The 12,815-nt window shown below is 35.7% G+C and overlaps 2 protein-coding genes and 2 non-coding genes across 4 annotated transcripts; 2 read left to right on the forward strand and 2 right to left on the reverse strand.

The window, feature by feature from the left end:
* Positions 1-46: 46 nt before the first annotated feature.
* On the reverse strand, positions 47-1,516 carry LOC111783639 (transcription termination factor MTERF15, mitochondrial-like). Its single transcript, XM_087120424.1, has one exon. It carries the CDS (start codon positions 1,370-1,372, stop codon positions 281-283), a length of 1,092 nt encoding a protein of 363 aa, XP_086976550.1. The 5' UTR covers positions 1,373-1,516; the 3' UTR covers positions 47-280.
* A 1,109-nt stretch (positions 1,517-2,625) lies between these two features.
* Positions 2,626-2,698, forward strand: TRNAA-AGC (transfer RNA alanine (anticodon AGC)). Its single transcript has one exon. It is a non-coding gene; the product is annotated as a tRNA-Ala (tRNA).
* Positions 2,699-4,337: 1,639 nt separating this feature from the next.
* On the forward strand, positions 4,338-4,410 carry TRNAA-AGC (transfer RNA alanine (anticodon AGC)). Its single transcript has one exon. It is a non-coding gene; the product is annotated as a tRNA-Ala (tRNA).
* A 2,221-nt stretch (positions 4,411-6,631) lies between these two features.
* On the reverse strand, positions 6,632-12,551 carry LOC111783125 (protein phosphatase 1 regulatory inhibitor subunit PPP1R8 homolog). Its single transcript, XM_023664012.2, has 3 exons — positions 12,337-12,551; positions 11,215-11,816; positions 6,632-7,714 (listed from the first exon to the last, which is right to left on the reverse strand). Exons 2-3 carry the CDS (start codon positions 11,688-11,690, stop codon positions 6,898-6,900), a joined length of 1,293 nt encoding a protein of 430 aa, XP_023519780.2. The 5' UTR covers positions 11,691-11,816; positions 12,337-12,551; the 3' UTR covers positions 6,632-6,897.
* Positions 12,552-12,815: the final 264 nt, after the last annotated feature.

The raw sequence follows: 12,815 nt of genomic DNA on the forward strand, positions 1-12,815 counted from the left end.
TAAACTAGAAACACAACGTAGAATTATAATTCAAAATTAGCGAAAGTACAGTCAACAATCAACTGGAGTATAGCCAAAACTAGTTTAGACATATTTGAATCCTCTAACTCCACTTACAACGTGCTATAGTCAATTCAGCTCAAACCATCATTTAGTTAACAATCTAAATAGCAGCCAATTCAGCACAAGCTCTTGAACATATATCAATTTTAGATATGAATAGACATATGAACAAGCAAAACAGGTTAATATCAACATTTAGAGAAGGAGATTGAACCTGCTATCTCTTAGCATCCTCCAATTTCTCTTTATACAACTTCAACAATCCAGGAATCAGCTCCTTATGAGGGTCGATGAATTTGCCTAAGAATCGGCTTTCAGTAGACTCAAACACCAGAGGAAGATTCACATCTTTCTTAATCAAACCCTTTGACAGCAAAACTTGATAAACAACGCCTCTTGGCACAATCCTCTTCTTTAAACTAAGTGTAATCACAGCAGGTCGCTTTGCAACGTATAAAGGTTCACATCCAATCTTGTTCACAAAGAAATCCATTATGCCATTGATCTTGTCCTCGGAAGCCATCATGCACCATGGATGCCTTCGAAAAGCGACGAGAATCTCTTCTTCAGGCCATCCCCATTTCTTGTAAACTTCAACTTTTTTTCTCCATGTACATTTGCTCATTGCTCGCATAGCAAAAACAGCAAGAACAAACTTCAATCGCAGAGGGTTGAATCCCATTTCCTTAACTTCCTCCACAATCTCCTTGAATCGGACGGTGTTTACCAAGAACACTCGTGGTTGGTACTGAAGAATGGTTGCAATGTTGGAATCAGGAACTCCAATTTGTATCAGAGTTTCAACATTGGGACGAATAGTTTGGAGATCCCAAGTGAGAATACCTAAAGACCGTTTTATGGATGCGATAGCCTTCTCCTTAGTTTGAAGTAGCACTTGAATGTAATCAAAAGCTGGAATGATTTTTCTGTCTAAACTTCGCGTTAAAATCGAAGGAAAACCACACACTAATTTGGCAATCTCGGGGGAAGAAAGGCCTTTCGATTCAAAGAACAACAATTTTGGCAATAGCGTCTTTTCCGGGTTCGCTGAAAGAACTTGAGGGAATTTCTTGACAAGCTCAGAGACCTGTGTTTTTGAGAATCCATGATTCTCAAAGAGCACGATTACAGGCTTCTCATCGTTCTCTGGCTTGACAGAATTAAAATCCGGCGATGCAGATTTTGGAGATGATGCGATCTCAGAAGAAGTCGATGAGTATCTGAGAGATTTCAACGGACTTTCAGAAAATCCGTGAGCAAAGAATGATGATGTCTGCCTGACTAGAATGATCCGACGAAGCAACAACATGACTGTGAAAACGCGAGGGGAAACAAAACCTGCTTCCTCTTGAGAAGACGAATCGGAGAAACACGAATGCCTCGCAAGAGTAACGAATAATGAAAATGGGAAGCGGAGGAGTGGCAGCGAGCGGCGGGAAGGGGATTATGAGAGAATGGCTCCCGAAAGAATATCTATGCTTAAAAAGATAAACCCTAGAAATTTTGGACGAGAATTCATTATAGGTATGTTATAGAAATTACTGAAATACTCTACGATAAGACTTCGGGATGCATGTTGGTTTTTATGCCTTCCATAGAGGTAGGAAGAGACTATGCCTGATACTAATTTGAGCGGGACATTTCAAATGAGCAAGCTATGTAAGATGTAAAAAAATTACAAAAAAATTCCTTGGAACGTTGCATATCGAATAATGGGAAAGACATGATCTAAAGATCCCCGTAGCATTGTACGACTCTTGTCCGTTCACGCCAAAGACCAGAACCTACCTAATAATCTACAATACTCAGTAAGCAACGTACTTATAGGCTCTTAACGGGTCTCCGCTAGTACTTGTGGTCCTAGAGATAACTAATTCCATGGCACTATCATCTAGCTCTTTCTTACTCATAGATACCTCAACCTTTCCATTCTTGGGTATGATTCATTAGGCCCTATATGGCTAATAGTTCATTTGAACTTTGTCTAGAGGCATAATTTAACTAATGGAGTTACTTGATGTTCTAAATGTGCTTAACCAATCAAACACTCAACACTTTGGTTCGCACAAGTCTTTATGTGATATGTGTATGAGAACTGGGTGCCCTAATCAAATCTCGTTTGCATAAGTCTTTACAACTCAAATCCACCGTTAGTAAATATTGTCCAAGTTTTGGCCCGTTACGTATTACCGTCAACCTCACGGTTTTAAAACGCGTCTACTAGGGAAAAGTTTTCACACATTTATAAGGAATATTTCATTCTCCTCTCCAACTGATGTGAGATCTCACAATCCACCTCTCTAGCACACCATCAGGTGACTAGCTCTAATATCATTTGTAACAACTCAAGTTCATTACTAGCAAATATTGTCCGCTTTGAGGAACCTTCGAAAGCTGCACAGTCACGTAGGGGGTCATTCTAGGGCACAACCCGTCTTATATTTTTTTGAAATCCAAAGAAATAGCCTTCGTGGACAAAAGGTCTATTGAACACTTTTCACGAAGAAATTAAATTAAAAACTTAAGATAATATAAGTAAACTTGACGCAGGATACACATTAAGGGGATGTAGCTCAGATGGTAGAGCGCTCGCTTAGCATGCGAGAGGTACGGGGATCGATACCCCGCATCTCCAAATTATTTTCTCTTTTTCTAAATCTTTACGGCGGCCCAGTTGCCCATATTTTGCTGGGCTGATGCAACGGCGTTCTTCTTGGGCCTTTGGTTGGAGCCCATTAAAGCTCAAAGACAGAGACCGATGAGGAAATCTTTTTTTTTTTTTTAATAAAATATAAATAAAATATCATATATTTGAATAATAGTTGTACAAATATAATATTCTTGAAAGTAATAGAAAAAAAAAATCAATAAGAAGAAGTAAAAAATATTTATGTATAAAATAATTATTACAATTTAATTATAGTTTATTATTATTAATTTGGATGAATTAATTATAATTCAACACAAAATACATCTAATTGAGAAAGAGAAACAATATTAAACATAAATAATAAAACATACCATAAATAATTTTTAGAAATAATTTATTAAACATAAATAATAAAACATACCATAAACAAAAATAATTTATTAAACTTTTTTTCCATCTTTTTATATATATATTTTTAGAAATATATTAATTTTAAAAAATTAATAAATAATTTTTTATTTTTTAATATAATTTCTATTAAAAAAATGTAAAACATAACACAAATTCCATAATATTTTAGAAACAAAATATAATATATTGTTAAATATGATTTCCAAAAATTCAAATTTTAATATACTATTACTCACATAAGAATACATATATGCATCCATATTAATTCAAAAAAAAAAAGACACAAATGGGATGTGAATTAAAATCTCCGTCTCCGATTCTATTTATGTGACGGGAAACTATCTTTCTCCACTCATTTGAACTTCATCATCCCTATTTTAGGGTATAATTCACCTATCGGGGTTACTTGATGTTCTAAGTGTGCTTAACCAGTCAAATACTCATTACTTTGGTTCACACAAATCTTTAGGTGATATGTGTATGAGAACTGAGTAGCCTAATCAAATCTCGTTCTCTAGGGTGGACCTAATAAGTATGGGTCAAGTCATACTATTAGAAACTTCATGATTTTCCTAATAGGTTCCAACGTTCAGACATGGGCATTCATAGGTTTTCAACTACCTATTATGCTTTCTAGAGGTCAACTTAGACATATCTTCCTATACACACTCATCAAGCATGAAAGGATAAAATCACAAGTTATTAAAAATGAGATCCATAAGCGAGACCGAAAGTACGATATTCATTAATGTTCACAACGTTTCGATAGGATACGAGCTACCAACTATCTCCTACAAATAAGATAAAATATACTCCCAACCAACTCTTAAAAATAAGGGAAGAAATATTGAGTGATTAAAGATATATAAAATATACTCCGAGTTCGTTTGAGACTTTGATTTCTATGATCAAGGAACTAGAGAAAATTTGATGAGAATAGTTTTGAAAACGATCCAAAAACGGCTCATGTGAACAGTGATATCTTCTCCATATTTTCTCCAATGTTTTTCTTAATTTCTTCCTATTTCATATTTTTCTTGTCAATTTTTTTTTTTTTTAAAAAAAACTGTATATATATATATATGTTAATTTCTTCCTATATATTAAAAAAAAAACTTATTTCTTGTCAATTTTATGAAATTAAAAACTTTATATATATATAAATAAATTATAATTTATATTATAAGTATTATTTTAATTTCCTTCATATCAAGGGGATGTAGCTCAGATGGTAGAGCGCTCGCTTAGCATGCGAGAGGTACGGGGATCGATACCCCGCATCTCCAAATTAAATTCTCCTTTTTCTAAATCTTTCCGGGGCCCAGTTGCCCACATTCTGCTGGACTGATGCAACGCCGTTATCTTGGGCCTTCGGTGGAGAGCCCATTTAAGCCCAAATACGAAGGCGAGGAAATCTTTTCTTTATATATAAATAAAATATCATATATTTTAATACACAATTATTTATTTATTTATATAAAATTATGATATCATTATAATACAATATTAATATTAGTCATTTGATTTTCAAACCTTTTATTATTATTATTATTATTATTTTAAAATTAAATTAGTAGTATATGTTTTGTGAGAACCATTTAAATACTAAGTATGTAGTGATTCTCGAAGGATTCTTGGTATCTTACACACAGTTTTCTTATCTATATTCTCTTGTTTTTGTGTTTGTTAGCCCCTTCCTTATATAACATTTGTACGTAAGTGTATATATATATATATTGCACTCATACTAATTCGAGAAAAGAAAATAGGTTAGGGGCAGGAACGGGATGTATATTAATTATGAAAGATAAGACAAATGTTATGTATGCATGTCTCATAGGATGTTACATCATGAAAAGATGGGAGGTATGACTTGCATCATACATAAAATAAAATGAATTGATATTATGAGACTTTATGCCTCGTGTATGTCAAGATACTTACTCATTACGATGAGTATAGACTCATACATTATGATATCTATGTTTCACCATTATATTATGTTGGCTCCTTCAGTTTTTGGCAACATGAGCATGCGCTAGCTGAAGGGTAAGCCCAACGAGTACGTATATGTCTGTCTAGTGGGTCCATGTGCATGCGTGAGGGCCGTGTACATCCAGTTTTCACCTAAACTGGAAAGTAGAATTCAAGGCCATGAAATGTTTTTATGAAAAGATAGGTTCCACTATAAATGCTGATGTTTGCATTTCCCGACTTCAACAATGGAGCTACTTATCGAGTATTTTTAAATACTAAACCCACGTAGTACTTTTTCAAGTAAAAATAAGACGCCCCTGAGCAGATGTCGTTGCTAGAGAGGTCATAGAATCTGCTATTTGATTGATTTTTGGTCAAATTTGTCAAATTTATCAATTTTTTTTGTTTATTTGGATCCAACAGATCCAAAAGTTAATGAATTTTTTTGGTGGAAGAAAGTGGACCCACACACCCATCCCTTCAATCCTATCAACATTCCATCATACTCCAATCAAAATCAGTCATCATCATCACCATCTTCCCATATCAATTTTAATGACATTTTCTTATCACTGCTCTCTGTCCTAATCTCTACAGCCACAATACTACTACTGTCATTCCAATCCATATGCTTTCTTTCTAGACATTGACTTCTACTTCAACTTCAAGAAAACAAGCACAATTTAAAAAAAAATAAAAACTATAAGAAATATAATATCGAATTACATATCGAATAGGTTGTAATATACGACGAGATTCATGAATCAAATAAAAAACCAACCGAGACGGAAGTCTTGAGCTTTTTGGTACAAAGAGGAATGGAGAGGACATTAGGAAGGTAGGCATGATGGAATAGAATTAAACATATACCAAAATGGTAACAGTCAAACTTGACTCTGATTATGATGGAATACTACAAACACACCAAAACGCATCCAAAACCAATTCTGTCTTTCAGTGGGATGCCACTGTTTTTCTAAACTTCTATAACTAAGGAATTCTTACCAGACAATTGCTTGATAGGAGTGGCTCTATAACTAACATCTATGACTATAAACTTCTATCCCATTCATATAACCTCTTAAAGCCCCAAGACATGGAGAATTAAATTTTACCTGTTGCCATAATTTGACTCCAGGAAGCATCTTTGATGGAATCATGAAAAGACAACTTTTCAGCCCAAAAAGGCTCGAACAAGCTACTCTTGAGCTCTAGATAGATATCCTTTGTAGCCTGCAAATCTACCTATTAGTACCTGCAGATATCCTTTGAAGAGAGCGTTTCCATATGAGGAATAATATAATAGGAATAACACTGACAAAAATCCTTTTCAATCAGAAACCCTTTCTACGAAACAGAACAGTACAAAACAGTAAATGACATGCGAAAAGAACATGGTGTTCTTAGCCAAAATGAAACTTTAATCATGAAGTGTGTACCCTTCACCAGAAAAGCAACAACCACTAACCTTACAGACGACCAGCACCCGTTTGATTTGAGGATGTGCCTGTCTCACAATTGCAATGAAAATTACGCAATTCTTCTCATTTCCTCCATTTCTAAGCAGTATAGACTTCCGAAGAGAGAATCTTAAATATTATAATCAGGTTTACATGTGCCCCTTAGTAGAGCGTGCAACTACAAAAGAAAATTCCTGATGGACTACATCGAAGTCTCCGGTTACATTTGAAGAAGAAAAAATTCATATCCAGAGAATTGCTGCAGCCTTTGAACTCCAACCATTTTGTCACAACGAAAAACTACACAAACTTCCACGATCATTCTGCACATTGTGATCAGTTACCAAACAAGTCATCATCACTGTCGTTAATATTGGTCCTGTTATTTTCTTCGTGGTTCTCAGTGGAAGCTTTACCAATCGAAACTTTAGGAGGGGAAGACGGTTTATTAGCAGTACCAGAAGAAGAATATGCCCAGGATGAACCCACATTTCCTGAAAATGATTCTCCGTAAAGGTCATCATAAATTCCGCTTTTTGATGGATTTTTTACCCTATTCAAGATTTCTTGTAATTTACCAGTCACGCCTTTTGGACAAATATTATCTCCCCTCAAAGAAGACTGCTCCTTGCCTTTTGGTATTATGGTAGTCTGCACCAGAGACTCGTATTTCCCAACTAGACTTCCTTCTTTAACACCTATTGGACCAGGTTCCGTCCCTACATCTGCACCATCTGAAAACCCCACAACTTCAACCAGCTCCCCTCCAAGTTGATCCCTGAAAGCCACTCTCATCTTCCTAAGCTTTTTGGTAGGTCTTCCATGCTGTGCATCTTTTGCACTTGCTGGGTTGTTGTTGTCTTCAGATGATGAAGGCAGGCCAGATTTGGTAAGACCTAGGCGATTTAGTAGTGTATTATAAGAAACAACAGCCTCCTCATCAGATGGATCAGGAGGTGGTGGTAAATCAAACTCGGTGGGCAATGGGGGACGAGCAAAAAGTGCTGCATTATTCTTTCTCAAGATATAAGTTCTTGTTGATGCAGCAAACCGCAAAGACTGTCCTGCTTCTAGCTCGACCGGAGAGTCTTTAGTCAATCGCTCATTAGCCACAAAAGTTCCATGAGCAGATCCCAAATCAATTACATATATGCTGCAAAATCAACTAATACTGTTTAATTCATATGGCCATCAAAAAGTATCTTTTGATGTTGAAAATTCAGTAGTGCAAAAATTAATAATTAAGAAGGAAATAAAATCAGATGGCTGCTAAGTCGTTTTCTAAGCAGGTCAAGAAAACCATCCCTATTATGTACTGGCAATTCTCAAAACATTTAACTGGTTAGTCTATTCTAGAGGTAATGTTTGTGTAATCCATGAAAAAAAAACTGATTTTTCATAAGAAACAGAAAGAAAAATAAAAGATATACAAGAGAATACAAAAAAGACAGCCCAACAAAAGGAGCTCAACAAACTACAAAAAGGGACGGCAATCCAAAAGAATAAAATCTAAGGAGTCCAACAACCTACATAAAGGACGTCAATCCAAAAGAATAAAATCTAACTAATAACTATAAAAGGACTTAGCCAATGATGCCTACTAAACTGTGGCATTAAAACTAAAACCTCCCACAACTCCCCCTCGAATCTCTCACCTCCTCTCAAATATCTTATAATTCCTCTCAAGCCAAATCCCCATAATGATGGCAAAAGAACAGGTCTTCCTAAAGATTTTGCCCTTCTTCCAAAAAGGGAATTCAGCAAAACCTCCTTGATCATAATCCTGCAATCACTATTCTGCACCATGGACATTCCAAAGACATTGAAGAACTTAGACCAAATCGACAAAGCAACCTAGCAACTCCAAAAAGTTATGGTCAAAGTCCCTTCTATCCACCCCTAATAAGATAGTTCAGTTGAGAGGTGAGAGAAGAGAGAACGGGAGGAGAGATAAGAAGCAGAGAAAAGCAAAAGGGAAAGAACGAGAGAAGAGTTGAGAGAAGAAGAAATCTAAGATTTTTAAATAATAAATCCACTTGAGAAAACCATAGTTTTTGTCGGACAAGTCTTTTTCAGCCTTTCATGTTACCATTAGTCTTCACCACGCACTCTAAAGTATTAACGTTCTCATGTAAGACCTGAACTTAAATCTCTCTGATCTTAACCTTCCAAAGTGAGGAAAATGGAGTCAATAGGGGAAGCGAGAAAACCCTCAGATGTAACAGGAGAGAGCTGGAAAAAAGAGGCCTTGTGGAGGACAAGAGGTCAAACGAGAATCACTCCTCCACATTTAACATGGAAGTACCTCAAAGGCAGCAAAAGCAAAGCAGAAAGTTCTGATAACTCGAGAGGAACCCCATAACAAAAGCCACAGACTGCAACATCAGATCTGGTACGGATAGGGGAAAGAGAACAAAACCTTGCATCTCGCTAAGTACCTAATTGAAAAAACATTTTTACCTTTTCAGACTCTACATGATAGGTCCTATAAAATAAATATATGCTTTTGACATTGTCATGGACACCTATCATCATTTTCATGTTCAGACCAATACAGTTCAATTATGAGCCTCTCAAGCTCTAAATATCACCTTTGAACTGACAAAAAAATTAACCCTTTTTTCATTAAACAAGAAATTAGACAACAAAAATTTATACTTAACAATCACCCCAGGAAGTCTCAACACTTTTGAATTACATGTGTTGAAATTATCAAAAGATAACAACATCGCCAAAAAAAAATCAAGAAAATTCATTGATGCTTTCCAAGTCCGGGCCTTCAGAGGTACCTAATAATTATGATTCATATACCACTAAAACAATCCAACTATTAATACAGAGGACAGGGATGAATCAAGTAACACTAACAGCCACTTAATCGACAACTAGTAAAATAAAGCACACAGACTTCTGTACGTAATTCTTGCTTCAAAAAAGTGAAATTGTTGTAACAAGGGTTATGTCACTTGAAAGGCTTGCATGAAGGCCATGGACGGAAACTACTTACAAAATCCAGCAAAAAATTCCTCCCCAAACAGACCCAAACTCCACAAATTTAGCTACAAAAGGGTTGCCGATTAAAATCAATACCAATGGCCAATTAATTTGACCCCCTACAAATATGTAGGGACAGAAAATTTCCATATAGTATGGTAAGCACAGGACCTTCCTAAAACATAATAACTTAATATCCAACCATAACACACAATTCTACCCTTCAACCAATTTCTCCACGCTCCTCCAAAAAGTTCAACTTTCCTAACTATTGAGCCCACAGTAGAACCACAGTTCACCGATGATGCAGTAGGAAAAGGCAACTCAAACTCACTGGCTGATATTGCCTACGACCATCAACCCATCACAATCACATGATTTATAGTACATAAAAAGAATGTCCACAGCAGCTTATGGCTTACACCAATTTTCCAATTCCACGAATCCAAATTAGTACCCTTATATGGAGGTGGATGGATTAGCATTCAAAGGGCTCTTCAAACTTATCATCTCCAACATTGATCGCACAAAGAATAGATTATTCACATCTACCATCACCAGGAATACCTCATCTTGTAAAAGAAAAGAAACCCAACAAGATGTGTGTTTGTTAATGATCCCAAATCTGCTCAGTAAGCCCATTGGTTTTATCACATTTTAGTCGCTAGAGACTCATCAGCCAAGTGGATCACACTGCAAACAGCTTAGTTTTATTCTAAACATGGAAGAAAGTATATTTGAAAGAATTGTAGTAACATGTTTTCATTTATGGATTGGATGCACCCGTACCACGCCTAAATCTTATATTTCAAGTGAAGTTAGAGCCTTAACTAGCATCAAGTAACTGAGTTATATAGTTTCTACATTGGTTGTGCTAATGTGGTGGAATGGAACCACGTTATCTTGCTCACTTCTTTGATCACAGAAAACACAAGGGAGCATTTCCATCTTCTCCCTACTCGCCAAAATCTAAACACCTTGGTGACAGACACTACCAATCTTGCAACTATGACCATTCCTTCCTCCATTTTGTTTTATGAACTCCTCCTTGGATTTCACTCTTTTTCTTAATAAAAGTGGTTCCTTCTCCAATAGCATCTTCGCTCTTGTGAGTCCATAAGATCCCAGTTGAAGTTTATTCCCAGATATCCAATCTCCCTTGCTCCGATGTTCATTGACTCCTTTAACAGTTTTCCATCTTTTAGCCAACGTGCCTATATTCCAATGTGATTCTAGAGGCAATCATCAAACTACAAGAGTTTGAATTTCTTTGACATGATTATTTCTTTTACCAATTCTTCTACAACCTTATGAGTGACCTCCTTACAGGCTACACCAACGCACCCCAAAAAAAATGAAAAGGGGAAAAGTCACTCTATTTATAATCACTATTTATAATTATTAATCATCTTCACTCAACAAAATCGCAAATTATAAATTATAACTACCCTAATGTAGGTTTGTCATTGTGTCAATGATGAGAACATGAATATCACAATGTATCAAGAATATTTACAATTAATTCAAATTCTAGAGAAAAAAACTTTATATATAAATAACCTGTAACCTGCAATAAAATTCAAAGGACTAGTAATGGGTTAAAAATTAGGAAATAAAACAAATAAAATGATATTATTGTCAAGAAAACAAACATCCAACCTTCCGTTCTTATGAGGAATAACAGCAGCATGTTGGCGTGATACAGACTGGTGATCAAGCACAAAATCGCAAGTATGAAATTGTCTCCCAAAAATGTGTCGCCGCCTATCCAGATTAATTCGATCTATAACCTCACCATCCTTTAAGACTTCAAGATAATAAACGCCCACACGTGGTTCAATTGCCCAGTCAGGAGGCTGCCAAGTGGACTGACTTCCTCCAACCTGAGTTGATTGCTGAGTCTGCCCCACTAATGGTCCTGCTTCAGGTCCAGTAAGTTTTTTTGAATCATGGGATTGATGTTGGTCAATGGATTGAAAGTGCGAAGATCTTGATTGTGAATATTGAACGAGTGGTTGAATGCCTTCTTTGCCAGAAGATTGAGCAGAGTCATGTGAAGTAGAATTGACAGTTACAGAGAACGGTTCCAAGGTCTGAGCCTTCTTGAATCTATCGAGGCCACTTCTTCCATACATTTTCTAATCTCTATCACTTAGAGATTAAATAAATGCTCTTAGGCTGAGGTTTATTATAATTGAAGCACAATGTGACATCAGCATCGAACTTCAAATGATCCACAGACCTAACAGCACATATTTTCACTGAAAGAAGAAAACACGAATCATCAACTCTTTCAATTTTTTTTTTAACTTCATTCAAAGTCTAACTGTATCAGACAACACGCGACTGAAATAAACAAAATAATAAAAAATAAAAATGGCATCGAAAAATTCACAAGTTAATAACAGTCACAGATCTAATAGTGTATGCAAAATTGGAACTGAGCACAACACAAAATCTTGCGGTAGGGAGCATAAACAAGGAGAAGGGAGAAAATTAAAGTTCCAACAATTCGTCCAACTAGGGCAATAAAAATGAAGAACTTAGACATTGATCAGAGAGTAGAAACTGAATGCTGATATTAAATTGAAAAGAAATTGTTGTTGAAGAAGTTAGTAGAACTGAAGTTTCAAAGAGTAAAGTGAGGACATGAAAGAAAAATTGAAGGAGAAAGAAGGTAGTAAATGAAGAAAACAGTGAAGCTCCTTGAATTGAATTCGATTTCATTGATAGTTGAAATACGTCGATTGAACAGAAGAGACAAAAGAGGGAGAAATTCACCTGTGATAGGGTATCTAGGTTGAGAGAAGGGTGAAGTAAGAAGAGGAGATTTGTGGAGAGTGAGAGCAGCGGAGTCCCTGATATCTCCGGCCGTCCAAGTGGCGGACGGTTGCCTGCCGTTCTTCCTTCAATCGCCCTATCTTTCGGCTTATGCTTAATGCCAAACCCAAATCGCTCTTTCCCTTCTCTCTCTCTCTCTCTCTCTCTCTCTCTTCTCTCTCTGTTGTCAAAGTTTTCCTTCAAAATAAGTTCGTTTCCAATTTTGGGTAAATTACAGAAATTATTAACCCTCAAATTTAATTTGTTTCATTAATATTCTTAAATTAAAAAAATAAGGTTTAAAAATATTATTTTGTTTTAAAAATACTCTCAATTTTCACGAAAATTCATTAAATGTCTTTAAAACTTTTTTTAAAAATAAAATTTGTATTGTATGTGATAAAAATTGTTAAGGATTTTTTTTTTTTTTTTAATTTAGG

The sequence above is a fragment of the Cucurbita pepo genome, chromosome 20, assembly GCF_057944985.1.
Source record: "Cucurbita pepo subsp. pepo isolate OVF chromosome 20, ASM5794498v1, whole genome shotgun sequence".
NCBI classification, from domain to species: domain Eukaryota; kingdom Viridiplantae; phylum Streptophyta; class Magnoliopsida; order Cucurbitales; family Cucurbitaceae; genus Cucurbita; species Cucurbita pepo.